Here is a 27,868-nt window from a genome sequence, read left to right on the forward strand (position 1 = left end):
TGTCAAGCCTGACATTAAAAACCTCTAAGGAAGGAGATTCCACCACCTCCCTAGGTAACCCATTCCAGTTCTTCACCACCCTACTAGTGAAAAAGTTTTTCCTAATGTCCAACCTAAACCACCCCCTCTGCAACTTGAGACCATTACTCCTTGTTCTGTCATCTTCTAACACTGAGAACAGTCTAGATCCATCCTCTTTGGAACCCCCTTTCAGATAGTTGAAAGCAGCTATCAAATCCCCTTTCATTCTTCTCTTCTGCAGGCTAAACAATCTCAGTTCCCTCAGCCTCTCCTCATAAGTCATGTGCTCCAGCCCCCTAATCATTTTTGTTGCCCTCCGCTGGACTCTCTCCAATTTATCCACATCCTTCTTGTAGTGTGGGGCCCAAAACTGGACACAGTACTCCAAATGAGGCCTCACCAATACCGAATAGAGGGGAATGATCACATCCCTCGATCTGCTGGAAATGCCCCTACTTATACAACCCAAAATGCCATTAGCCTTCTTGGCAACAAGGGCACACTGTTGACTCATATTCAGCTTTTCGTCCACCGTAACCCCTAGGTCCTTTTCTGCAGAACTGCTGCCCAGCCATTCGGTCCCTAGACTGTAGCAGTGCATGGGATTCTTCTGTCCTAAATGCAGGACTCTGCACTTGTCCTTGTTGAACCTCATCATATTTCTTTTGGCCCAATTCTCTAATTTGTCTAGGTCCCTCTGTATCCTATCCCTATCCTCCAGCGTATCAACCACTCCTCCCAGTTTAGTGTCATCTGCAAACTTGCTACGGGTGCAGTCCACACCACCCTCCAGATCGTTAATGAAGATATTGAACAAAACCGGCCCCAGCACTGACCCTTGGGGCACTCCACTTGATACCGGCTGCCAACTAGACATGGAACCATTGATCACTACCCGTTGAGCCCGACCATCTAGCCAGTTTTCTATCCACCTTACCGTCCATTCATCCAGCCCATACTTCTTTAACTTGCTGGCAAGAATACTGTGAATACTATTCTCGTAGCTGAAGTTACATATCTTAGATCGATTCCCACCCCCACCCCCAGTGTAGACCAGGCCTGAGAGTCCGGATCTGCTAGAGTCGCACTGCAGACATCCTCCTCACTGGAGCTCCCTGTATCCTCAATCGCTGCCTGCAATCCTGCATTTTTCTTCTGATGGTAGCTGCAGAAAGTGGACGTAAAGGTTTTGTTTCCCACACCCCTTGCACCATTGTCCATAGGCTGGGTGTCTTTCTTTCTGCCCTTTGTACTGCTTTCCACAGCTAGTCGGTCTGTCTCTGTCCAGCATCCTGGGTTCCTTTAGCTTGCGGCTGTGCACTGGTTCTGCATTAGTGGCTGCCACTGTTTGATCCTTTTTCTGCACCATCCAGCTGCTCTTGCTATTTGGAGGCGTTTCTCTAGGGTTAGCTCTATTTTTCTCAACAGTCTTTCCTGTAAGCTGGAGTTATGTATTCCACAAATGATCCTGCCTCTGATTAGGGGATCTTTAATGTCTCCAAAGTCACACGTGGGCACCAGAGTTCTCAGCTCTCAGATGCACATATCCATTCCCTTTTCTGCTTTTTGGTTTCAGGCATGCAAACGGTTTCTCTCTGCAGTCTCATTCTGTCAGGGGTCACAATACTCATCAAACTCCTTTATCGGCAGTTCCAGTGTTTGGGGCATTATTTCTGGCAACAGTGTCTCACTCCTCATCCTTTTCCCCCAGTGAAATAGTAAAAAAAGCTTTACCTTAATTTCTTCATCTTTATCCCACAGGATCAATTTTTGCTTCCACTGCTTCCATGCTTGGGCATGGTTTTGGTCTGGAAATCCAGCATTCCTGCTGCTCTAAATCCCTCTGTGCTGCCTGTTTGCTCTGTTTCTAGGTGCTGCTTTGTTTGCCTGTTAACCACACTCTCTTCCTAGCTACAGGTCTCACTAGACCAGGGGTAGGCAACCTATGGCACGTGTGCCGAAGGCGGCACACGAGCTGATTTTCAGTGGCACTCACACTGCCTGGGTTCTGGCCACCGGTCCGGGGGGCTCTGCATTTTAATTTATTTTTAAATGAAACTTTTTAAACATTTAAAAAACCTTATTTACTTTACATACAACAATAGTTTAGTTATATATTATAGACTTATAGAAAGAGACCTTCTAAAAACGTTAAAATATATTACTGGCACGTGAAACCTTAAATTAGAGTGAATAAATGAAGACTCGGCACACCACTTCTGAAAGGTTGCCGACCCCTGCACTAGACTGATGCTGTCACCATATTTCATGTACCACATGCTGCGTAATAACATGAGAGGACACCAGGCTTATAAAACTAAACTGGTTCTTTACTAAGAGAACTATTTACAGAGGTGCTGCAACTGCAGCTAGCATTCCAGCCATGGGCACACAGACTGACTTCCTGGTGCCTCATCCAAACTCTTACCTCCTGAAGCCTGTGCTCCTCCCTCCAAGTTCTGTACAGATTCCTACAACACCAGCTGAAGAAGTAGCCCATAAATCCAAGGTACCCTTGCACCATGGAGAACTAAGGTGGAACGGGGGAGTGAGTAGGCAAATTTAGCACTATGTTTTATGTGCTCCGACACAACCTCTGTTCCCATGTTTCACTGAAGCTATTCTGATGCTTAGGGTAGTGCAAGGGTGGGTTGTAACTGGCAGTCAGGGGACGAGTACATTTCTTAATGATATCTTGCTACAGGATCACCTCCCGAGGAAGAATCTCCATTGCTTCGGATGTTTCAAACTAGGATCATTTTATGTCTCTGCAATATTTTTGACAGGTGACAGGCTAGATGAATGCTAATGACCAAATTCTGGGCCAGATCCTCAGCTGGTCTAAATCCATGCAGTGAGGTCAGTGGAACTATGCTGATCTACACCAGCTGAGAATCCAGCCCTCTGGTCTTAGATACACTGAAGGGAATCCGGAGTAGCTCCAAGGGAGTTACTCCAGATTTACACCAGTGTAACAGAGCAGAATCTGTTCCTAGGTATTATTACACTGAGGGAAGGAGCACCCCACGCTGAATGCATGGAAATGGAGGAGATATTCTGTGTGATTGAAGCAGGAGATGGGTCCATGCTGGTGCACCTGGCATCTCTTTGGAGTGGATTAGGGGGAGGGCAGTGAAGAGAAGTCTGGCAAAGCAGGGAAGAGGCACTGTGGTGTGGTCACAGATTTCCACAGTTCAAGGACAGAAAATGTTGGTTCCTTCATGGGAGCTGCCTCTGCGAGTGCTAACACGCCAGGCTGTCCTGGAGCCCCAGGAATTCTGGCTCTCCATTCTTTATAGTCCATCTTGATGGAAACTTGGAGCCACGGGAGCACACCTGGCTCTGGAGAGTAGCATGGGGATTTAGCATTGTGTTGGCTTGGGGAGGGGGTCGTCTGCTCTTCACTGTGCCTTGCTAGCTTCATCTGCTTGGGGTCTACAGCGCTGCCTGAGGAGGAGCTGGGACCCCAGCACTGGCCTAGGCTGTGCCCTTGGAAACATCTTGCCAGTCCCTGGAGAGCATGGTGATTCCTGAGAGCCCCTCTGCACATCCCTCCCCGAAGAGCCTCTCAGGTGAGACTGGTGGGAATGATGCAAAAGGGAACTCTTCTGTACAGATCTGGATTTCATTTACTGCTTAGACTTCCCCACAGTGCCACAACCCACCCCCAACCCGCACCTCACATTATACACACGTGAACTCCTCATTCTCTCCCTAGCCTGTTCCACACCCCCATTCCCTCCCACAGCCCAGCCTATACCCCTCCCTACAGCCTCATTCCCTCACACAGACCAGCCTACACCCCCATTCCCTCACATAGACCAGCTTACATCCCCATTCCCTCACACAGCCCAGCCTACACCCCTATTCCCTCACATAGCCCAGCCTACATGCCTCCCTACAGCCTCATTCCCTCTCAAAGCCCAGCCTACATCCCCATTCTCTCACACAGCCCAGCCTACACCCCCATTCCCTCACATAGCCCAGCCTACACCCCTCCCTACAGCCTCATTAACATAAGAACATAAGAATGGCCCTGTTGGGTCAGACCAAAGTATCCTGTCCAGAATCCTGTCTTCTGACAGTGGCCAGTGCCAGGTGCCCCAGAGGGAATGACCAGAACAGGTAATTATCAGGTGATCCATCCCCTGTCACTCATTCCCAGCTTCTGGAAAACAGAGGCTATGGACACCATTCCTGCCCATCCTGGCTAATAGCCATTGATGGACCTACCCTCCACGGATTTATTCCCTCCCACAGCCCAGTCTACACCCATATTCCCTCACACAGCCTGGCCTATATCCCACCCTACACTCTATTCCTTTGCACAGCTTGTCCTACACCCCCTCACTACACCCACCACTTCTTCTCTCCCTCCCCAAATCTATTCCAGGGAAATGATTTCCCCTCAATGGAGTGCAGCAGATTGCGCAAGGGAGCCCCGCCCCGCCAGTCCTGGACAGCAGCCCCAGCAGCCCCTCTCTTGGGGATCCCTGTGAGTGTAATGCTATCAGCCATCGCATCTGAACCATTCTGAGCACCTCTAGTTAGAGCAGAGCCCAGACAGCCAGCTGTCAAGAACGGGAAACCAATCTGGTTAGCTCCTCAGTTGCCACAAGGTAAAAAAGATCATGGTTAATGTGACAAAACAGCCCCGTTGTTGGGGGCAGAAGGGAGATGCTCACGGCTGTGACAGATGTCACCGATGTCTGTACAAATGTAACACTGCCTGTTTCCAATATCACACTAGTGGAGCCGCGCGAGGGGATCTTTGTTCTGCCCTGAGAATCACAGGGAGGGGGGAAGGGGGCAGAGGAGAAAAAAACCCACTTCATAACAAGATCCTTTTCTGCACAGGAGGGTCAGTATCATAATCCTCATCTGTAAAATGGAGAAGATGAGGAACAGAGGAGGCATGGCTTGCCCAAACTCATACAGACCTGAAGAAGAGCTCTGTGTAAGCTCCAAAGCTGGGCTCTCTCACCAACAGACATCGGGCCAATAACAGATATTACCTCACCCACCTTGTCTCTCTAATACCGAGGCAGCTACACTGCATACAAGGTCACAGAGTGAGTCAGCAGCAGAGCAGTCCTACCTCCCACTCCTCTACCCACTAGATGTCCCACCCTCCCACAGCGGGGGCTAGAACCCAGGAGTCCTGGCTCCCACACAGCATTCTCCATTAGCCACACGGCTGTACAGGACCAACCTTGACACGTACAGGGAGCTGCTGTTTATGGGCTAGTGGTGAGTGGGGTGTATGAAGTCATTTTTCCAGGTCCTGGGCCAAGGTAGTCACACCCTATGATGACAGTTCCTGGCTCTCCCCAGGCTGACTGTGGTCTGGAGCCAGAGGTGAAAGCAGCAGAAGCTCAGGTGTAAAGAACACAGCCAAAGCTTCCCATGAAGGGGATGTGCAGGTGGTGCTGCTGCTGACACCTGAAAGGTAGGCCTCTGACTCGCTCATCTGCATCCTGAGGCACGTGCCCTCCGGATCCACAGGTACAGGGTGCTGAAGGCCTGGACTGAGGTGCCCCAAATATGAACGCACACTTCCTAGCCTGCAGACACTAGTTCTGCCAGTCCTCTCTACACAACACCCACCCAAGAGGCCTCCCAGGTTTGCAGGAATCTGCTGCCTTGCCGCAGAGTCTGTCTCACTGGTGGCCAGGAGCCTCTGCAAACTCTGGGCCCCTTTCTCTCCATCTGTCCGGGTATCCCTTCTGGGTACCTACGTGTGAACAGGTCTGCCCAAGTGCAAGGAGCCATATGGTGCCATTGCAGCACAAGTGAGTCTGGCCAGGAGGGGCCCACACTACGGATGGCACTGGCAGCATCGCCTGATTCAACCCATTGCCATCTGGCTTCTGCATCTTCAGTTTAACCAATTTGTAAGCAGGCACCAGGCCATCCCAACAGGCAGGCCAGAGTACAGAAGGCGAAGAAATTAGGTGCCCAGGGCATTTGCACAGAGCAGCATTCTCAGCCCATGGAACTGCTGTTGGTCTCAGATGCCCTAGCCAAGCCAACCTCTGTTGCAAGGCCAGCACTAGTCATAGAAAGTAGGGATGGAAAAGTCCTATTAGCCACCCAGCCCATCTCCTGGGGCCAGTGCAGGGCTGTATCCTTCCCTGCAGGGCGTTCTCCAGTAAGAGAGTCACCCATGTGAGACAGTGCCAGGTCACCCGCTATATTTGGGTTCCATATATGAGTAGTTTATAAAGGGTTAATAAATGATTAATAGATATTTTAATAAACAGTTAACAAATCGTTATAAAGTTCAACAGAGCTACAGGTCGTTTATACCCATCATTGTCCTGATGTGCTGCTACCCATCATCTAGAACACATTCTCCTCCTCCTCTCTGCAACATGCTGCTGCTATCTAGTAACCCACTGATACACAGATGCTTAGTAGAAAGTGACCCTGTTACTTTACAGGCTCATAAAGGGGCAGATCCCCAGCTGGTGTTAAAGGGTTCGATGAGGCTATGCTGAGTTACACCACAGGGGGATCGGCCCAAAGATCTCACTGTTAATTAGCTGTCCTGATATTTAGCCTAAACATTCCCTCTTGTAATTTCATCCCATTGCTCCTAGCCACAGCTCTTTGCATCCCTCTCTTCCTCCTGGGGGCCTGATTCTCTCTTATTGTGCTGGTCTCAGAGGAGTAACACGACCCCCCCCGACACCAAGTTGCTGGTGAGAGATGAGAACTGGGCAGTTGGTGTTTTACATCCATCCAATCTGTGAAGCCTGCGCTATTCCCCCATTTGCTGGTGGAAGTCGGCTCTTTTAATCTTCCCACAGCAATTAATCCTTCCTGCTCCCTGACCAAACACCCCCAACATATCAACATGTTTCTATTCATGTGGTGACAGTGCGAGTCCAGGTGGGGCTGCACTACCACTGTAGGGAAAGACCGACACCTTTGGGTGGCTAATCTGAGGGCTTTCAACAGAGCCTAGCCCTCCTGCTGGCTCTCTGCAGGGGGGTGAATTTCACCCTTAATGAGATGGACCCAAATCAATACCCTTATCTGAACTTGGGGCATTTGCAATTTAGCGCTGAATCCTGAGGCCAGAATCCCCTCCCAGAATTCTCTAGGCCATTGTGTGGCAATCCCACTGGGCTGATGGCACTGCAACCTCCATCGCCTCCCTGATTGTTAAGGACAGTAGCAAAGACGTCACTGGAGCCCAGTTGATAAGGAAAACAATCTGTTGCTGACAATGGTTATTATCAGCAATTGGCCCCTCCAACAGCTGGTCTGCTAGTGCAGATGGGATCAGACTAGTTTCAGCACTGTTAAGAGGAAGCTTGATTGAGACTTTAATAGCACATCAGACAGATCCCTTGATAAGCAGTGTGTAACGCTGGTAGGCCAGATGCCAGCGCTTGCCCAGGCTGCAGGCATTAGCTTAGAACTGGCAAACTAATCACCTGTATGTTAGTTTTGCTCAAAATAGGTATTAGTCTTCTATGAATGCAGATGGTGTTTAGATGAATGCAGTTAGTGTTTAGACTCTGAAATGCTTATAAGTGGCTACATGCATTAATCTCACAAGCACTGTCTGTAGTCCACGTGATAAGGAAATATGTAAGTTTTGCTTCATAACTTTGAAAATGTTTGCTCTGAACTTGTGAACCCAGGTTACAATTAGATGGGCTCTTAAGGAACATCGCAATTAAAAAGATTGGTTAACGGCCCTCTTGCACTTTGGAAATACTACCAAGGAAGTTCATTCTGTGGACCTGGAAGCTGAATTAAGGAAATAAAACAAAGCCACGGGAAAATTTTCCATCTCTCTCTTCACTGTTTGAACTCTGACAGGGCCAGAGACTCTAAACTGAGACAGAGATCCCCACAGGTTACCTCTGGGTCTGCCCTGAAAGACACTTTGAACTGACAGATCACTACAACTTTATCACCTTTTAGGATTTAGATGTGAACTCATTTGCTTGCTTTAACTTGCAAATAACTCTCTTATTTCTTTTTCCTAGTTAATAAACCTTTAGATAGTTCAATACAGGATTGGTTACAGGCATTGTCTTTGGTGTACGATCTAGGGTACCAATTGATCTGGGGTTAGTGACTGGTCTCTTGGGACTGGAAGCAACTTGAACATTGTGTGATTTTTATGGTAAGTTTATCACTAAGTCCAGTTTGTCTGGGTGGCAAGACGACTGTGACTCCATGGTAAGACTCCAGGAATATACGTATGTTATTGGCTTGGTGAAATCTAATTATAGAACATACCAAAAGTTTGGGGTGCCTGCCCTGTTTTCTGACAGTGCCCTGAGGTAGGCACTCATGGTCGTGAGCTACTCCCGACAGCATGACAGTGGCTTAGTTTTCTAGTGTAGCTGGGGCCTAAGAGGATCAGAAAGCAGCAGAGGCTGGATCCATTTTTTGCCAGGCACCGTACTGCCCACTCAGGACTTGCCACCCCTCTGCAGAGTCCTTGTTAGCTGGAAGGGGCCTGAATTTACACTGGACATTGCAATGGGATTTCTTGGTAGCTACACCATCATCATCACAAGCCAACACCACATTACTGGGCAATTCACTTGTCCTGAAACAGACAGTGGTCCTATCCTCATCTGGAGCCAGGCTGGTCAGCACCAGGATCCCGTTTGTTTAGGAAAGGAAACCATAACCCACTTACCCTCCTTTGATGTAATCCAGGAAGGTGTACTCCGACTCCACAGTGAATGAGAGCAGCGTCACCTCGGAACCAAGAGACAGGGTGGCAAGTTACACAGACCCCGAGACAGCAGGGATCACTGGTGCAGTGCTGAGTGCCGAGGAAAGGTGCCAGTGTGATGCCCCTGGAGACTATCGATTGCCCATCAGCCCAAGGAAGGAGCTACCTTACCCACTCCGCTCTCTGGCAATGTGGGTCATATTGGGCTGGTCAGACATTTTCTGTCAAAACTATTTTTCAGTGGGAAAATTGGGTTTTCACCTACAGTTTCTTCTGGTGAAAATATCTGAATTCCATGGAAAATTTCTGCATTCCTTGGAAAATCCCCCTAGGAACTAAAATACACTGATTTTGAAATGATTCTGTAGTACAGGGGTAGGCAACCTATGGCACACGTGCCGAAGGCGGCACGCAAGCTGATTTTCAGTGACACTCACACTGCCCGGGTCCTGGCCACCGGTCTGGGGGGCTCTGCATTTTAATTTAATTTTAAATGAAGCTTCTTAAACATTTTAAAAACCTTATTTACTTTACATACAACAATAGTTTAGTTATATATTATAGGCTTATAGAAAGACAGCTTCTAAAAATGTTAAAATGTATTACTGGCACGCGAAACCTTAAATCATAGTGAATAAATGAAGACTCTGCACACCACTTCTGAAAGGTTGCCAACCCCTGCTGTAGCACTTCATAGGAGTTGTAGGTCAGTCACTTCATGCTCCATTCTTCTCTATGCACTGGACTTTCCAGCAGGACTACATCTCTCATGATGCCCCAGGGCCAGGGACTCCCAAGTAACACTTCCCTTCTCCAAGAGGGGAGACTGTGGTGCATCATGGGAGATGTATACCAACCAAGAAGCCTGGCCCATAGAAGAGGATGGAGGTATGAGGTGCCCAAACTCCAGCTCCAACAAGGCACTGTGGCAGCATTTCCAAATTTAAATGTTTTGGTTTTCAGCTGAAATCTTTTGAAATTTGAATTTCTGGTTGTCAGCATGGATCCTCCCCGCCACCTCATTTTGAACCAGCTCTTGTTTCATGTTTGCCTGGAGGGCCCATTAGTTTCAGTGGGTTGGTGATTCAACAGGAGTCACAAGTTTCACTCTTTGAAAATCCCAGTACCTGGGCTTTCCTAGGATGTCTCTCATCCAAGATCTCACAGCAATCAGGCCTCCTTAGCTTATAAGATCAGATGAGAAATCTGTCCACAAGAAGCTGATTGGTGACTGAGTGGTTCCACATTTCTAGTGATGTGGCAGAAAATTCTGACCCTTCATATCAAAGCATAACATGGGGAGCGGGGGGAATACTGTCGAGGAAAGAATGCTTCTGTTTTGTTGGTTCTGCATTGCAGCTTGCCATTGGGCAACTCGCCATCCGGGGATAATCATATCCTGCCTTCCTGGACAGCTTAAATCACAAAGAAAAATAACATCACTTACTGTTCCCGAGTTAATGTATTTCTTTTTCTTCATTTTCTTTTTGGGATTCACCACCTGAAAGATGAAGGAAATGGAAGAGACTGAATATCCTGGGACACAAAGTGAAGTCTGTTTATGCTAGCACAAATGACACCATTGGCATAGGTCCCTCAGCAATAGTGATGGTGGAGGTTGTCCATTTTTATCAGTGTGTCTTCTTCCTGCTCTATCTTACTGGAGAGTGAATAACCACAACTGAATACAGTGCTCCAAGTGAGGGGTATATGATTGATTGATAACATGTTCTCAGTGTTTTCTATCTGTCTTTATCCACTGCGTCAGATATTCAGACATCAGAACAAGTATCCAAATTATCTGGATTCTCATCTTTATTTTTAGTCTGAGATATTCCCCCCTCCCCTCCTAAAAAACTTATCAGTAAAGTAAAAACAACCCATCTTGCTTCTGATCTTTATATAGCCATCCCTCAGCAGGGATAAGGATGGAGGCAGAAAAGCCTAAAGCAACAAATTCAGCTCTCAGCAAAGGCAATTCTTTACGTCTAGCTTGAGCAGCCCTCGGGATGCCAGAGAACATAACAATGTTTCTATTACCAAAGGGAATATTTCCCTTCTGTGTCCCAAAGCATGGTCCTAATGCTAGGAAAAGATTTATCAAGAGATTTCAGCACTGACAGTCCAGTTGCAATGTGGCGTGAATTGGGGTAGCCCCCGCTGAACTCAGCTGATCTACAGCAGCTGAGAGTCAAGCCCCATGGGAGCAGTCACACTGCGCCGAGGTTCAGCTGGAGGCATAGGCACCACTTACCGTCCTCCCAGCAGGGCTTATGGAGGATGGAAATGGTGCATGGGCCCCATGCTGGCTCTCTGCAGAGGGGGATTTCACTCTCGAAGTGCATGCATGGCCCCATTATCACAGAATCTGAGCACCTCACAATCTTTATGATATTTACCCTTCCAACCCCCCGTGAGGCAGGGCAGGGCTATCAAACCCATTTTACAGATGCGGAACTAAGACTCAGAGAGAAGTGACTTGCCCAGCATCCTACACGGATTCCATAGAGGAGGAAGGGACTTGAACCCTGTCTCCAGCTAGCATCTTGACCACTGGGCCAGTCTTCTTCAGGGCTAGACTAGCACTATCCGCATTGTTAGACCTGGAGGCCAAGTGACTAGTGCTTTGGGGTACCTCCATTTTTGAGCACCCAACTTGGAGACACCTTGAAGGGGCCTGACTTTCAGATGACTGGTCTTGGGCCCTTTCTGACATCAGGTCCCTTTAAGACATCTCAAGCTGGGTGCCCAAAATCACTGGCCGCTTTGAGAAAGCTTGGCCAGAAAGTCCACTCTTCAACTGTCAAAATTCTGCAGGACAAAACTGCCCATGCTACTTTCCACAGCCCAGCTGCTCCATAAGGGCCCAGGTCCTTCCAACACTTGGGATGGGGAATGCACCCAGATCTCCTGACCCTACTGCTCATCTGGCCCCCTCCAGCAAGTCCTGATCTTCTCCCAGCCCAGCAGCTCTGCTGGCTTCCCCGAGGCTCTCAATGATAACCAGGAACATGGCCTTTCCAGCCAGCAAATTTACATTTTTGCTCTGTCTCCAAAAAGAGCTAATCTGAAATCACTTTTCCCCCTGCCCTTCATGATGATCCGTTTTGATAAGGTCTTGGGAATTCATCTGGAACAAAAGGCATTAATGATTTGAACAAATTATACGCCAGTCTCCCCACTTATCCCCTTCACTCCTTCCCCTCCTCCCACTGGAGGGAGCTGTGAAAGCTTGTGAAGGGACATGCTGGGACACTAATAATGTGTCAGAGCCCAGGCAGCCATTCTGAAAGCTGGCCTAGAAACATCACATCAGATGATATTAAAAGGGAGCTGCCACAGTTAAGGCATGGGGAGTGCACAAAGCACTTTGTGAGAGGGAAGGAAACCCAGCCCAAGAACGCAGGGGATTCAAAGCCACGGGGTCTTTGCTCAGATTTGCTTATCACTGACATACTGGCCCTGCCATCTGCACAGGGAATTTTAAGAACAGAGGCCCTCAGTCAATGGAGCGATGCTGAGTCACAGCAACCAAAGAGTTCGCCTGGAGACTGCACACTGTTACTCTCTGCCCTGCTCTGTGTCTCCACTTACACCTGTGCACAGCATTGCCCTGGCTCAGCTGACGTGAAATACGCCTCAGGTTTTACTTGCTGTGGCGTGCCAGCAAACAGCCAGACCCAGCCTCACCTCCCAGCGCGGCTCAGTGAGCCATGTGGAGAAACACCGGCCACGCCCCACCAGGCAGAATGCATCAGTACTAACCCCAATGAGTTCACTGGTGAGGCAGCTACACGCACTCTGTTCTGGCCAGATGACATCGCTTGGGTAAACTGTGGCCAAGGTGCTGACATACCGGGATTGTCCAGACTTCAGTTAGCGCGAGGTTGAATTTCTGGGCTAGAGTCTCTGGAGGGTGTAAATCAGCATAGCCCCATTGACTCACTTTATGCCAACTGAGCATCTGGCCCACAAGGTCACCCTCACCAAGATGTCTAGTCTCCTTTCCCATTGCTAGTTCATTGCACTCCTGGATCCTGAGACTGCCCCAGCCTCCTGGAAGGATTAATTAGGCGTTGCAGCCAAGGAGATATGACAAGCAGAGCCCAGTAGCAAACAGAAACATGGGTGTATCCCGGAGTAACTCACAGATGGGTTTGTATCCATGGTAAAATCCCTTTATGGTTGTACAGTAGCAATTTGTTTGTATTATTTATTACAGTCAGGAAATGTCTAATAATTGGCTTTTTAAAAGTTATTTTTCCATGCTCAGGGAGGCTTGAATCATCTTGATTTCTGAGCAATTTCCTGCCAGTGCCCTGAGTCCTAAGCAGCTGCCCTCCCTCTGTTCCAGCCCTGAGCCCCCCACCCCCTGCTCTGCCAATGCCCTTCCACCCTCACCTCTGCTGTTTCAATCTTGGGCTCCCCACACACCCAGTTCTGCCGATGCACCTTGATCCACCACTGTTCCAGTCTCGAGTTCCCCACACAGCTTTCTGATGCCCGTCACTGCTCAGCGGCAGTCCTGGCTATCCCCTGAGCAGGGACTCAGCCGTGTGCTGATTTTGTTATTGCAATTATTGTTATTTGTTATTACCGGAGTGCCAAGACGCCCTAGTCACGGACCAGGACCCCACTGCGCTAGGTGCTGTACAAACACAGAGCACTAAGACGGTCCTTGCCCTGTAGTCAGATTCTCTCCAAGCTAGGAAAGACCATCAGACTCATCTCCCGTGTGATGTCAGCATGCAGTGAATCCAGGCCGTCCAACGCAGGCAGCCAGTGTGTGACAGCAAACCGATTGGGTGGCATTTGACACCATAGTCACTCCCTTTCCACAGGTGCAAACAACTGCACAAGGGACTAGGCAATCATCAGCCCTGATCTCACAATGGTGTCATACTGGTGGTGACCACTGGCCAGACCCTCAGCTGGTGTAAATCAGCATAGCTCCAGGTTATGCCAGCTGAGGATCTAGCCCAGGAATCACTCCCGATTTACACTGCCTCTCAACACTGGAGCGTGTAAGGCTGGTGGAAGGGATGTGGCCCAGAACAGTGGTGACCTGGCTGCCCAGAGCTTGGCTAGCCCTCTCAATGGGTTCTGAGGGTGCCCCATCTGTACTCACCTCGTAGACATTGAACTGGCTTTGCCCACGGGCCAGCTCCCGGTAGCTGGTTGTGAACTCCCCAATGAAGTCGTGGCTGCGCATGGAAAGAGAAGCTCTGTGAGAAATGCTCTAGTGATGGATTGTCAGCCTGGGGGTCGTGCCCAGGTGTCAAGGGGCCATGACCACCTCGACCTTCCCATACTGCTAAGTGGGGGTAGGGTCCTGGGGGGAACCACCATTGTAGAGTTCACTCAAGCTCCTTCTTCCCTCCTTGCTGTCTCTTCCTCAGTCCCCTCTCTTTTCCTGTTGTCTTTCCCTCTCTGCTGCACTGGGATCACTGACAAAGCATCTCTCTGCAAAGAGAATGAGTAATGGCTGCAGCACAATGGCCCTGATCCTGCCCTGGATAGAGTCACTGCAAAGCCCTCACTGGCTTCAGTGCCTAGCTTGCTCTGGCAGATTTGAGGTTTGTATTGGAGGCTGCATAGATCTAGTGAGTCCCTCTTACCTGCCGTCCCGGTCCCAGTCGTACACCTCCACCTTGATGGTCCTGCAAGACACAGTGCCATAGTTATTGCCAGAGTCAGGGTGGGACAATTTCACTAAAGGATAGATCAAATCATCCCTCTGCCTCCACATGCACTGCCTAGACTAGCATCAGCATCTTCTCTGGCTCTTCACTCAATGCTGCTGCAAGAGTCTTTTTCTGTGCAGCCTGGAACAGCCTTGTCCATTCTCCATCGCCTCCCAGGTCTCACCTAAACACATTTCTACTTTCCTGGTCTATGGCCTGTAAGTTCATCCCTCTGCTGGTCTGTGCTATGTATTGCTCCCCATCTGCTTTCTCTGTACACCTTTATCCTGCCCTCTGTTCATTGCCTCCTCACTAAGGCAACCAGGCCTTTCTTTTCAAGCCCTCTGTATAATTGTGTCTCACCAGGGGGCTAGACTAGCTGGTCTCTTGAGGTCCTGTCTGCCCTACGTTTCTGTGGCTCTGTAGGTCTCTAACCATTCCCATCACCTGTCTCTGGACCAGGTCTAATTCTGCAGCACCTTCTGGAGAGCGGCATTAGAATAGCTCAGCACAGAGCTTCCAGTGGCGTTCGGCACAAGTGTGATCATCATGGATTGAACCAGGGCCCCCCAGACCTAAAGGCAGGAGATGCGACAGCTGGAGCCGACCTGCCCGGGGATGGGGAAAGGCCGTACCAGACTCTCACTCCTATGGATCAGCACAGGTCTAACACACCCTCGCTCACGATGGGTACGCAAAGGCGCAGAGATTTCTGCACGAACCCTCCAGCCGATGTGGACGGACATTGGTCAGAAGCCAGTGGCTGCACCCAGTGGGCAGGGAAGGAGTTAATACTCAAAGCGCTGTCTCAATCAGGGAAACAAAGTGAGGGGGTGGATTGCGTGTGTTGTCTCCATCTGTGACTGGCTTGGCCCTGGTGTCTACGTTTCCGTGGCAACTGAGACTAAAAATACACTTCCAAAAAAATGGTGGTGGTGGCGGGGGGGGGGAAAGACCCACGCAACAGTCAAAACAAACTAATTAAATCTCCAGCGCAGGAGTCGGGAGGATAATTAAAAATCATTTTAATAATTTGTTTGGACTTGCTTGGAAGCAGGTGAATGAGTTAAGTGTGTGGGGTGAACCCACCATGCTGCAGAGACCAGCAGGGCTGCAGAGGAGGGGGCTAGGATCATTCCAGGAGTCATGGGTCACCAGGTGCAGAGTGCTGGCTGGTGACTGCTACCCTGAGATCTCCACAGAGCTGCCCTGGACCAGGAGTCTCCAGAGCAGATCAGAGAGTGAGGGACATCTAGCCTCAGTTTCCCGCAGTGCCCAGTACCATCTACTTCGGAGGAGGGGGCAGAACCCCAGTGGATAATTATGGAATAACCTGCCCATGCAGGAAGCTTCTTCTTGACCTGTGTGGCTAGTAATTGCTTTATGCCCTGAAGCAGGTGGGTTTATAGAATCATAGAACTGGAAGGGACCTTGAGATGTCATCTAGTCCAGTCCCCTACACTCATGGCAGGACTAAGTATTATCTAGACCATCCCTGACAGGTGTTTGTCCAACCTGCTCTTAAAAATCCCCAATGATGGAGATTCCCAATGTCCCTAGGCAATTTATTCCAGTGCTTAACCACCCTGACAGTTAGGAAGTTTTTCCTAATGTCCAACCTAAACTGCCCTTGCTGCAATTTAAGCCCATTGCTTCTTGTCCTATCCTCAGAGGTTAAGAAGAACATTTTTTCTCCCTCCTCTTTGTAACAACCTTTTATGTACCGTACTTGAAATCTGTATCATGTCCCCTCTCAGTCTTCTCTTCTCCAGACTAAACAAACCCAATTTTTTCAATCTTCCGTCATAGGTCATGTTTTCTAGACCTTTAATCATTTTTGTTGCTCTTCTCCGGACTTTCTCCAATTTGTCCACATCTTTCCTGAAATGTGGCACCCAGAACTGGACACAATACTTGAGTTAAGGCCTAATCAGTGCAGAGTAGAGCAGAAGAATTACTTCTTGTGTCTTGCTTACAATACTCCTGCTAATACATCCCAGAATGATGTTTGCTTTTTTGCAACAGCATTATATTGTTGGCTCATATTTAGCTTGCGATCCACTATGACCCCCAGCTCCCTTTCCGCAGTACTCCTTTCTAGGCAGTCATTGCCCATTTTGTATGTGTGCAATTGATTGTTCCTTCCTAAGTGGAGTGCTTTGCATTTGTCCTTATTGAATTTCATCCTATTTCCCTTAAGGAAAAACCTGCCTCATCTAATGTAACAATTTCTTGCTTAGTGGGAATCGGGTCCAGCCGGTGCTGACTATAGACACACAGAACACAGACAGAGTGGTGAGAACAGGGATACCCGGTCTGGAAGGAGGGGGGAGTGAGCTTAGCAAGCATTCAGCCTCAGCTAGGTAAATATTACCACCCTCTCTTTACAGGGGAAACTGAGGCACAGAGTGGCAATGTGATTTGCTGAAAGCCACCCAGCAAATCAGTGACAGAGCCCAGAATGGAAGCAGGGTCCCTGATTTCCCATCCTTCCTGCTCTGCCCATTAAATCACAGCAGATAAGTTGATTAATGAGTCATCATTTCCATTAAAGATGGGCCGAGTGTCAAATGCCTCATGAGCTGGGTGTCCCACCATTAATTATCATACCCTTACCAGCAAAGGATTGTAAAGCATTGATCTAAGGTCCTTATCTGGCCCCGCCACCTTGTAATTGTTACTGTATTTACCATCACTGCCACGGGAGGTAGGGCACAGCTGTTGTCCCATTGTACAGATGGGGAACTGAGGCCCAGACAGGCCATGGGCTAGATTCACAGAGGGATTTAAGCACCTAACTGCCACCTTAGGCCCCTAAGTTGAACATTTACGTGCCAGTGGCTTTAACAACCCCCTTCTCAGCTGCTGCCTGGCCCCGGAGGTGCCTAAAGTTCCAAGGCGACTATGTTCCCACAGTTAAAAGTTAAAATTCGGGTGCCTGAATTTCAGCAGCTGAGCACACGAGTGGCTGTCTAAGTCTGGACGCCAGCCAGCACCACACCCCAGCAGAATCCCCTGCCTGTTTTGCCTTTAGGTGCATCTTATGCTGCATTTTCAAACCCTTGGCAGCGAGGCTCAGAGCCTGGTCGACAGGGTGGGTAGCAGAGCCCGAGTCATGATGCCAGTGCGGCCGTTCCTAGCACCCTAGCATGAGCCCACATCTTAGAGCCGGGCTCTGAGACTTGCTGCTGCGGGTTTGATGGTGTGTGTAGCGCAGATGTACTCTTCGGGGCCTGAGCCTGTAGTGGTGCTCGGAGCAGGGGATTTAACTGGGATCTTCCAGGTAAGTGCCTAAAGCCCTGGGCTCTAGAGTCATTCTCATGCTGTGTGGCCCAATGTAGAGTTAATTAGTTATACCCAGTGGGTATAACTAATTACTGGGGAGACTGAGAAAGGCCCACTTCAGGATACCCCAGACATGGTGATTAGAGACTCTCCGGAGCGGTGGGAGACCCAATTTTGACTCCCCTGGGTTGATCCCAATGCATTTGCACACTCCCAGAGACACAGAAAGTCAGACACAGATCCCACTGCCCTTCCACTCTGCTAAACTCCCCAGCTGGCCTCCCCTCTGCACTGAAGTGATGGGCATGAAGCCACCTGTGAGACTAGTGACGCCAAAGTGTCCCTGACATTACATTTAAAGTCACACGCAGACAGTCAGCCCCAAACATCCAGCCCTAACAGCGATACCATGCCCCAAGCAGCTGTCAGCACCGAGCATCCGTTAGGAGCCTCTCACCTCTGCAGTCGCACCCAGGGCTGGACCCTGTACGGGTCAGTCTGTCAACCTTTGTGAAAACCTCTTGCCAGGCTGGCTGGAAGATGAAGATGGAAGAGGATGATGGATAAGGAGGCTTCTGAGGGTGGAGCTGGATCAGAGTTTGGCTGGGACGGGGTAAGGGCCAGATTTACAAAGGATGCAGGTGTACACCTAGTGGTGTTTACAAAACTGCCCAAGCAGCTCAGGGTTCTCTCTGCATTGTTAGGTGTCTAAATACCTTTGTAAATCTGTCCCTAAGTGGGTTCTTTGAACTCTCTGAGGCGACTGGCTCTTTACCCAGGCAGCTATAAGCAGGGCCGCCCAGAGGATTCCGGGGGCCCGGGGTCTTCGGCGGCGGGGGGCCCTTCCGTTCCGGGACCCGCCGCCAAAGTGCCCCGAAGACCCGCGGCGGAGCCCCCGCGCGAATTACCGCCGGCGGACCCGCCGCCAAGTGCAGCCCAGTCTTCGGCGGTAATTCGGCGGGGGTCCCGCCGCGGGTCTTTGGGGCACGTCGGCGGCGGGTCCCGGAACGGAAGGGCCCCCCGCCGCCGAATTACCGCCGAAGACCGAGCTGCACGTCGGCGGCGGGTCCCGCTTTGGCGGTAATTTGCCACTGGGGGGTCCCACCACCGGCGAAGACCGGGAGCGAAGAAGCTCCTGCGCCCTCTTGCCCCGCCCCCTCTGGGCGGCCCTGACCCTATCCACCCCCCCCGAACACCCACAATCCAACCCCCCCATTCCCTGCCCCCTGACCGCTCCCCCAACCTCTGCCCCCTCCCTGTGCCCTGACTGTCCCCAGGACACCCTGCCCCTTAGCCAACCCCCCCGGCACCAGCCTCTTACCCCCGGTTCCCTCCTCGCCCGGAGCCTCAGCGCCTTGCCCGACAGCTGCAGCGTGTCTCCGGCGGGGCCTGAGCTCCGTCCCGCTCAGAGCCGCGTGGGGAGGGGGCTGCGAGCTCCCCGCCGAGAGGAGGGAGCTGAGCTCAGCCCGGAGCTCCCAGCCCCGCCCCCTCACACGCGGCTCTGAGCGGGGGGGGGGCTCAGGGGCCCCGGCGGAGACACACTGCGGCGCTGTCTGAGGGCAGCGTTTGATGCGCTAGGGCTCCAGGAGAGGGGCGGAGGCGGGAGCCTCAGCTGTTCTCTTGGGGGCCCCTGCGGAGCCCAGGGCCTGGGGCAAATTGCCCCCTTTGCCCCCCCCTCTGGGCGGCCCTGGCTATAAGGGAGACGGGCATGTCTAACTAGAGAGGGAGGTCCTAGTGTGTGGGCTGAGCAGTCCTGAGGAGGAGCAGCTAAGCTAGGGGACAAGGCTTGGACTGAGCTTTGCATTGTCTCCTTTTGAGTTTCCTTTGTGAATAAAAACCAAAGCCCAAGAAAGGGGTAGTACTGATCCAGAGGGATGTGCCCCTGGGAGACCTCCAGAGAAAAACACCCAGGATTGCAAAGTAATTGAAACGAAAGCTCCTCCACCCACCTCAGAAAGTGAGCAGGATGGCTAACAATCTAGGAAGAGACAGATGGAAGACTGTACTGGGTCCAAAACAAGGAGACACATATCCTGGCTATGTTAACACTCAAATTCACACCCCCACACGCACACTCATCATGGTATTATTTGTTTATGTATTTATTATGCATTAATTATAGAACTTTGAATTGTGTGGAGGAAATATGCAAAAAATCCTCCTCCACAATGCACTATGCCTCCCTAAATAATCTCCAGCATCATTCTGGAGTATCTATATGTTGCATTTATCATTCTGGAAATGTATACAGCACATCTTTCAGGCATATGTCATATCTATCATTCTGGAATACGTATGTGTCACATTCAGCATGTATATATCATCAGCATATGACACACAATATTGTGTGTATGTCACAACTGTCATGTATATGACGTCATATCATGCATATGTCACACATCATGTATGTCACACTGATCATGTATACGTTGCCTCTTTCATTTCAGAGTATCATATGATACATTATGCCATATATATGTTGTATCTATCATATCACCATAGCATGTGACAAATCATATTATATAATATCATGTATATGACACATTTATCATGTATATGTTGCATTGATCATATCGTATGACACATCGTATCGGATATATGTTGCATCTAGAGTGGCATGTATACCTACAGCATCTACCTACAGCTACATCTGTCTGCAGTACCTTCCTTGCTCTATAACAGCATTGGATTTGTTCTCTTGCTGCATATCCATAACACCTGTTTAACTAGACAGCTTCCTAGCTAGCTACAGTGCTATGGGCTATAACTGGCTAGAGCCTTGATTCGGCAGACCGGCTTCAAGAGGCTCTTAAACCAGCTGAAGCCCATTCCAAAGGCTAATCCCCAGAGGCTGTCGAGAATGAGACCTGGCCCCAGAGCATTAGCTCCAGGGAGCTGGGGGGCTCCCTGTGTCTTCGCTTTCCCCAGTGCAATTAGGCTCCCAAAGCCATCAACCCCCAGACACACAATTGTAAGCAAATTAATCAGCCTCGCCCCCTAACTGGAACTCTGGCAGAGCGTGTGACAGGCGTTTCCGGCTGGTGACTGAGAGCCGGGGATCTGTGACTGTTTCAGGAGACTGTTACGAGGGGGTTGGGAGGAGGACACGACAGCCAGCGGCTCCTTAGCGACCAGCATGGAGGTGGGTGTCTCTTGTCCAGCAGGCTCTCTGGGAGCAATATGTATGTCCCAGTATCGGTATGCTGGCTGTGTCCATGCGTGCATCTGTCTGGAATGACAGATCCAGACACATCAGAACCATGATATTCATTCACTGGAATACAGCAGCTTCTTTCATACAGACAGCGTCTGAAAATATTTTTCGCATGAGGGGACAGATTCCAAGGAGACGTAGACAGAACAGCACGAAGAAGAAGAATAGAAAGAGCTTCCGCTGTAATGAAACTGCAAGGTGCCAAACTGAAAATTGACGCAATATTTTCCACACAATTAGCCTGGCGGGATGCACTGGCACAAGAGATCACGGGGTCGAGAACGGAGCAGGATTTGAAGAAGGGGACTGGACAGTCACCTGGCTCTTGAGGCAAAGAGGAACAGCTAAACAAGCGTTCAGAAAGGGCTACACGCCCTCCTCTAACTCACCCTCTAACTCAGTAGTTCTCAACCAGGGGTCCAGGGCAGGTTTCAGGGGGTCCACCAAGCAGGGCCAGCATTAGACTCACTGGAGCCCAGGACAGAAAGCCGAAGCCCCGCTGCATAGGGCTGAAGCCCAGGGCCCTCAGCCTCACCAACTGGGGCTGAAGCCGAAGCCTGAGCAATGTAGCTTTGCAGGGGCCTCTGTGGTATGGGGCCCCAGGCAATTGCCCTGCTTGCTACCCCCTGACGTTGGCCCTGGCTTTTATATGCAGAAAATCAGTTATTGTGGCACAGGTGGGCGGTGGAGTTTTTATAGCATGTTGGGTGGGCCTCAGACAGTAAAAGGTTGAGAACCCCTGCTCTAAGCAACAGGTGAGCGTGAGACTGCCCCATGAGCACATGGCTCCATAATTGTCTGTAAGGGGGATCCTTGCACCTTCGTCTGAGCAGAGAGGGGTACTGGACTGGGTGATCCATGGGTCTCATCCATCATGGCAAACCACAGAATAGAATCATAGAATATCTGGGTTGGAAGGGACCTCAGGAGGTCATCTAGTCCCATCCCCTGCTCAAAGCGTTCCTCAAACCCTGCGTTCCTATGCGATGAACAGGATTCACACTCACAGGGCTGAATGGTCTAGCCCAGGGGTCAACAACCTTTCAGAAGTGCTGTGCCGAGTCTTCATTTATTCACTCTAATTTAAGGTTTCGTGTGCCAGTAATACATTTTAACATTTTTAGAAGGTCTCTTTTTAAGTCTATAATATATAACTAAACTATTGTTGTATGTAAAGTATATAAGGTTTTTTAAATGTTTAAGAAGCTTCATTTAAAATTAAATTAAAATGCAGAGCCCCCCAGACTGGTGGCCAGGATCCGGGCAGTGTGAGTGCCACTGAAAATCAGCTCGTGTGCCGCCTTTGGCACATGTGCCAGAGGTTGCCTACCCCTGGTCTAGCCCCTAAACACAGGCTGGGCTCACACTGGGAAACTTTTGCTCAGCACAGATCTGCACAACACAGTGATTAAAATAGTGCTGGAGCCCTAGAGATTGGTCTGCCCCAGAGCTCCCACCACTGCTAGCACTGAAATACTGAGAGCAACACTGGGGCACTGCAGCAGAAATGGCTTGAGCACAGATCCCCAGCTGGTGTAAATCGGCATCGCTCCACTGGAGTCAATGGGCCAGATCCTCACTTTTAGCAGAGAGGATCTTTTTTTCAGAGACCTGTATTGTAATCAGGCCTGCAAGGCTGCCATAGGGGAGAAGTACAATACACAGTATGGCTGGCATGGTCTCTGGCTGCACCGATAAGGGACAATGCACTGATAACAATATCTCGTTCTCTGACAGTGACTGTCAGCAGTGATCTCGAAGCACTTTACATAGGAGATCAGAATCATCATCCCCACGAAGTGACTTGTCCAAGACCACTCGGCCGCCCAACGGCAGGGCCAGGAATAGACCCCAGCTCTCCTGAGCTCTAGTCCAGGGTGTTATCCACTAGACCACACTGCCTCCCAACCATGCCTATATTGGAGAGGGCTCAGAAGTTCTGCTCGCCCTTACATTGGGGTAAAGCCATGGTGACTCCAGTGACTTTGCTGAGTTACTCCAGATTTACACCACTGTAAAGAGGTGCAGAACTTGGACCGCAAAGACGTGTCCCAAGAGGTGCGGGGTCTTGTATGAAACCTGGCATGGATTGGCCCTGTTAAGGGCAGTGAAGTGAGATCTTCGCCAGCAGTGATGCTATATGTTATGGGTAGATGGTGCAGTGTGTCATTGAGTGGTTGGCTGAGGAGAGCCAGGACTCCTGGGTTCTAGTCTCAGCTCTGTGACTGCTGTGTTGTTTGCCCTTTACACAACATCATAATATGAGAGAACCACATGGCAAAGTGAGGTACAAATAACTGCATTTACTAACTATAGGCAACACGCTTAACTCCATATACACACCGCTGCTCCAGCAGGGCTCTGGGGGCTTCTGAAACACAGGCAGTGAGCACCATGAGAGGGCTCACAAACTACTGAAAGGGATTCTACCCAATCCTTATACACTACATAACTTTAGGCAAGTCATTGTGCTGCCCCGTGCCTCAGTTTCCCCACCTTGTAGCCAGTGGTACCCACAGCTGTACACGTTACACACAGTATGTACCATTGGCAGAAGAGGAGGCTGCTCCACTGCATACTCAAGTTTGGCCCCGTGGCCCTCCTCCATCATGACAGAGAGCTGTGGGGCAGCCAGCACCACACTTCCTTGCCATTGCCTTGGGGCTGGCTCCTGCACCAGAGCTCACCCTGGGGCCCTGCCTGACCCTGCTCCACTTCCAGCAGCCCATGTCCCGGCTGCTCTGCCCGGAGGACTTGCTCAGCGATAGCCACATGACTTGCTACTAGGGGACAGCAATTCTGGGCCCCAGGGCAGAACAGTCAATGGGCCCGTGGTCCGCCCGGCATTTTGGTGGTGCTGTTCCTTCCGGCGAGCTGCTGCTGGCTGTGCTGCTGGCAGGGGCGGCTCTAGAAAGTAGGCTGCCCCAAGCAGCGCGGAGCGCTGCGCCGCCCTTCCCCGGTCCCCTCTTCCCGCGGCTCCGGTTGAGCTCCTGCCGGCATGCCTGCGGCAGGTCCACCGGAGCCCGGGACGAGCGGACCTGCCGCAGTCATGCCTGCGGGAGCTCAACCGGAGCCGCGGGAAGACGGGACCCGCCGCAGTCATGCCTGCGGCAGGTCCGCTCGTCCCGGGCTCCGGTGGACCTGGCGCAGGCATGCCGGCGGGAGCTCCACCGGAGCCAAATGCCGCCCCCCGGGAAACGGCCGCCCCACGCACCTGCTTGGCGCGCTGGTGTCTAGAGCCGCCCCTGGCTGCTGGGCACGCTCTTCTGGAACAGCCAGGGTTTACACATGCCCACCTGGCTGCCTTCGCCGCCCACGGTACCACCCCACACTCCTAGGAGCCTGGCCCGCCCGGGCAAGCTAAAAGGGCTCGTGGCTCTCGGGTGACACTACAGCAGCAGCAGCCAGGAGCCCCTGGACCCTTTTACATTGTCCAGGCCCCTGGGCAATTGCCCCCTTTGCCCCAGCCTGTCGGCAGGCCTGCTACTAGACCTGGGAGAGGAGCTGCAGTGTGCACCTGCCTGGAGAAGCTGGCAGAAGAGGGGCAGTAAGCACAAGGGTGTGTGTGTGTAGCAGGTGGAAAAATTCTGGGGGTGCCCCCGTGTGTAGCATAGGGATAATAATACTGACTCACCTCACAGGGGGTGGTACACAAGGCAAGTCAGAAAATGGAGAAAGGGGTTTCCACTGAAAATCTAAAGTTTCTGGTGAATAATCAAAACCCAAAATATTTTAATTCTGAAATGGTGCTGCAGTGCCTCATGGGAGTTCTAGTTTGGGTGCCTCATGCTCCCATTCACCTCTACATTCATGCTCCTAGTCACCAGTTTCCTGGTTGGACTACATCTCCCAGGTGGATAGATGTGTTATTGTTTTATCCCTTTGTCCTGCTGGCTATCGACCTTTGGGTGAATAAATAATTCTTTGTTTTGAAGAAGCTGTATTTGAGTCACTTTAACTAGCTGCTGGACACAGGTTTTCAGAGGAGTTGCGCCTCCGTGTTATCACGGTTGGTGACCAGAGAGGCTGCAGCCCAGAGAGGCAGTCTAGGAGTGGTTGGACTGTGTGGTTCCACTCAGAAAGGAGTGAAGGTAGAGAAACATGTCAGAGAAACCAGAGGGATGCACTCGAAAGGGACTGAAAAGAGATCTAAACGCAGCTCACCCTGTCACCATGACAGCTGGCATTTCACAACTGAAGTCTTTTGGTTTTCAGGCATTCCCTTTCTCAATGCAAAATTCAATGTTTCTCTGGAAAGCAGGCAATTTTTGTGAAAAATTTCATTTTCTCTTGAAACATAGTTTTGATGGAAAATTTTCAACTGGCTCTAGTTGTGAGGCTGAAATCATTAATGTTTGTACAGTGCTTGGAGATCCGTGGAGGTTTTCCAAACCTTTTCATCCCTTGGGATGTTGCTACCATGTCAGTTTCACATATTCCATTTTCCTGTCTTCTCTTTTCACCAACAAACATCAACAAAAGATCCAACACTGTAGCCAGCAGCACCTCGAGTTTAGCTCTGCCCTGCCCAGCAGGTAACAGGGGGGATGATTGCACGTGGTGATCAGAGGAAGAAAGGCATGTCCTAAAAAAATAGCACCTTCCTAATCTCTGGGAGAGCAGTTCTGCTCCAGACAATGGGCTATTCTTAGAACAAGGGTTCGTGTCTCTTCCAGCCTGGCTTCCCCTTGGGGGGGTTGCCATGTGCCATGGGGAGGGCTGGATATTTGACAGGGCAACTGGTTGTAATATCACACTGATATCGAGGAACAGGCAGTCTATGGGCCTGATGTGCACTTGGTGTGACTTCTTGGAGACACACAAGTGTACATGAGCACAGAATCAGGTTGCCTAATGTGGCCACCAACAAGCAGCCCTCATTCCTTGGCTCCGGGCCTCCAGAGTTTCTGCCTCCAACTTCATTATTGGCTCTGCCTCCCCACGTCTGGGTTCTGCTCTGTTTGTGCCCTGGAACGGCTGTGCACATGGAGGAGTCAGTCGTCACTTCAGAGCAGTATGTGAGCCAATGGCAGGGTGCAGCTTACCAGGACTGCATGCACCACACCAGGACTTAGGGTGACCCTGAGAGCGGGGGGGACACGACTGACTGGGTTAGTCAGTCTGGGAGTTCAGCAGCCAGTGAGAACTACGGGGTCTGTTTGTGTCCGGCGGCGTGAGAAGCGAATCCCTTTCCCCTGTAGCGTGTCTTGCAGCAGAGGAGCTGGCAATGCTGCTTTGGGGGCTGAAAGCAGGCAGTGAAGCTGGGCAGATTCTCAGTAACAAAGGCCTATAATGCTAAATACCTAGTAATCTGGCATGGCTCGGCCGTTGGGAGACCATCTTGGGACACACAAGCCCAAGGTGCTGAGTTAGGGTTGTCACCTTTTTAATGGCTGGTAACTGGACACCAAAAGTCCCGCCCCCTGCCCCACCTCTTCCCTCGAGGCCCCGTCCCTGCTCTGCCTCTTCCCCCCTAGACTAAAAAAACAGACCTCAGGGCTTGCCAAATGACACCCAGACACACAAGCCAAAACCTGGCCTGTCTGGGTGAACACCGTCCAGGTGGCAACCCTATGCTGAGTGTAGGTGTGGCCCATGGGAGTGTCACTAAAAGACTGATCTTTAGTTCCTGGTCCCAGTCATGTGACATTGGTCAGGCTTACAAAAGTCACATGACTCCAGGGGCTACTGTTACATCTTCTCTTCTTTTTCCCCTTGAAAATCCAGTATCCAGTAACATGCAATGTCAGCCTGACACGACAACCATGAACTAGCAGAGCCAGGTAGTAACAAACCAATAGAGATCTGTGGGGCAAGGCCAGAGGACAGCCTGACCCCTCTGAGAGGCGAGATGGTTATTCTCCCTCCTAGTGGAGATCAGTTAATAACCACTGTCCGGGACCCTCCACACCTCTCTGATCACACAGCCACTCCTGTTGGCAGTTCAGCTACCAACCCGTATCCACTTGTTTGCTGCTCCTGGCATGTTTCCTTGTCAGTGACCGGACAGGCTTATGGTAACTCTGTCAGCAGCATGCCCAGTGTCCTGCAGGCAAACAGCCAGGGGTCTCCTTGCTTTAGTCAGGTTCCTCTGTCCTGCTGCAGGACTGGCCCTTGTGGGCGGCTCAGACCTACGGCCTCGGCGAGGACAGGACCTCAGCCACCTGCCAACTGGCTTCTGTTTGGCATCTAGCATTCCCTCCCACTTGCCATGGGGGGGTCTTTGTGGCACGCCTGCCACTTCTGTTCTAGTTCCCTGGTGCAGGGTTCCCCTGTAACTGCTTCCAGGTTAATCATCTTTAGCTTGACAAGTTAGCCGGCAAGTTAAAGAAGTATGGGCTGGATGAATGGACTGTAAGGTGGATAGAAAGCTGGCTAGATCGTCGGGCTCAACAGGTAGTGATCAATGGCTCCATGTCTAGTTGGCAGCCGGTATCAAGTGGAGTGCCCCAGGGGTCGGTCCTGGGGCTGGTTTTGTTCAATATCTTCATTAATGATCTGGAAGATGGCATGGACTGCACCCTCAGCAAGTTTGCAGCTGACAGTAAACTGGGAGGAGTGGTAGATATGCTGGAGGGTAGGGATAGGATACAGAGGGACCTAGACATATTAGAGGATTGGGCCTAAAGAAACCTGATGAGGTTCAACAAGGACAAGTGCAGAGTCCTGCACTTAGGATGGAAGAATCCCATGTATTGCTACAGACTAGGGACTGAATGGCTAGGCAGCAGTTCTGCAGAAAAGGACCTAGGGGTTACAGTGGATGAGAAGCTGGATATGAGTCATAGAATATCAGGGTTGGAAGGGACCTCAGGAGGTCATCTAGTCCAACCTGCTGCTCAAAGCAGGACCAATCCCCAGACAGATTTTTACCTCAGTTCCCTAAATGGCCCCCTCAAGGATTGAACGCACAATCCCTAGGTTTAGCAGGTCAATGCTCAAACCAATGAGCTA

At 50.6% G+C, this 27,868-nt stretch overlaps 1 protein-coding gene across 8 annotated transcripts in view; it reads right to left on the reverse strand.

Moving 5' to 3' along the window:
- LOC120405189 (copine-5) overlaps positions 1-27,868 on the reverse strand; it is a 201,430-nt gene that overhangs the window by 63,759 nt on the left and 109,803 nt on the right. For 3 of the 8 annotated variants that reach the window (XM_039538573.1, XM_039538574.1, XM_039538575.1), the window contains 4 exons: positions 14,350-14,391; positions 13,860-13,935; positions 10,179-10,232; positions 8,693-8,754 (listed from right to left, as the gene is read on the reverse strand). In XM_039538573.1, coding sequence (XP_039394507.1) covers positions 8,693-8,754; positions 10,179-10,232; positions 13,860-13,935; positions 14,350-14,391 — 234 coding nt within the window. Of the gene's footprint in view, positions 1-8,692; positions 8,755-10,178; positions 10,233-13,132; positions 13,556-13,859; positions 13,936-14,349; positions 14,392-27,868 lie in introns of those variants that run through there. The other 5 variants (XM_039538576.1, XM_039538579.1, XM_039538578.1 and 2 more) reach the window with 5 other exon arrangements.

Source organism: Mauremys reevesii, linkage group 4 (assembly GCF_016161935.1).
Source record: "Mauremys reevesii isolate NIE-2019 linkage group 4, ASM1616193v1, whole genome shotgun sequence".
In the NCBI taxonomy this organism is placed as follows: Eukaryota; Metazoa; Chordata; order Testudines; family Geoemydidae; genus Mauremys; species Mauremys reevesii.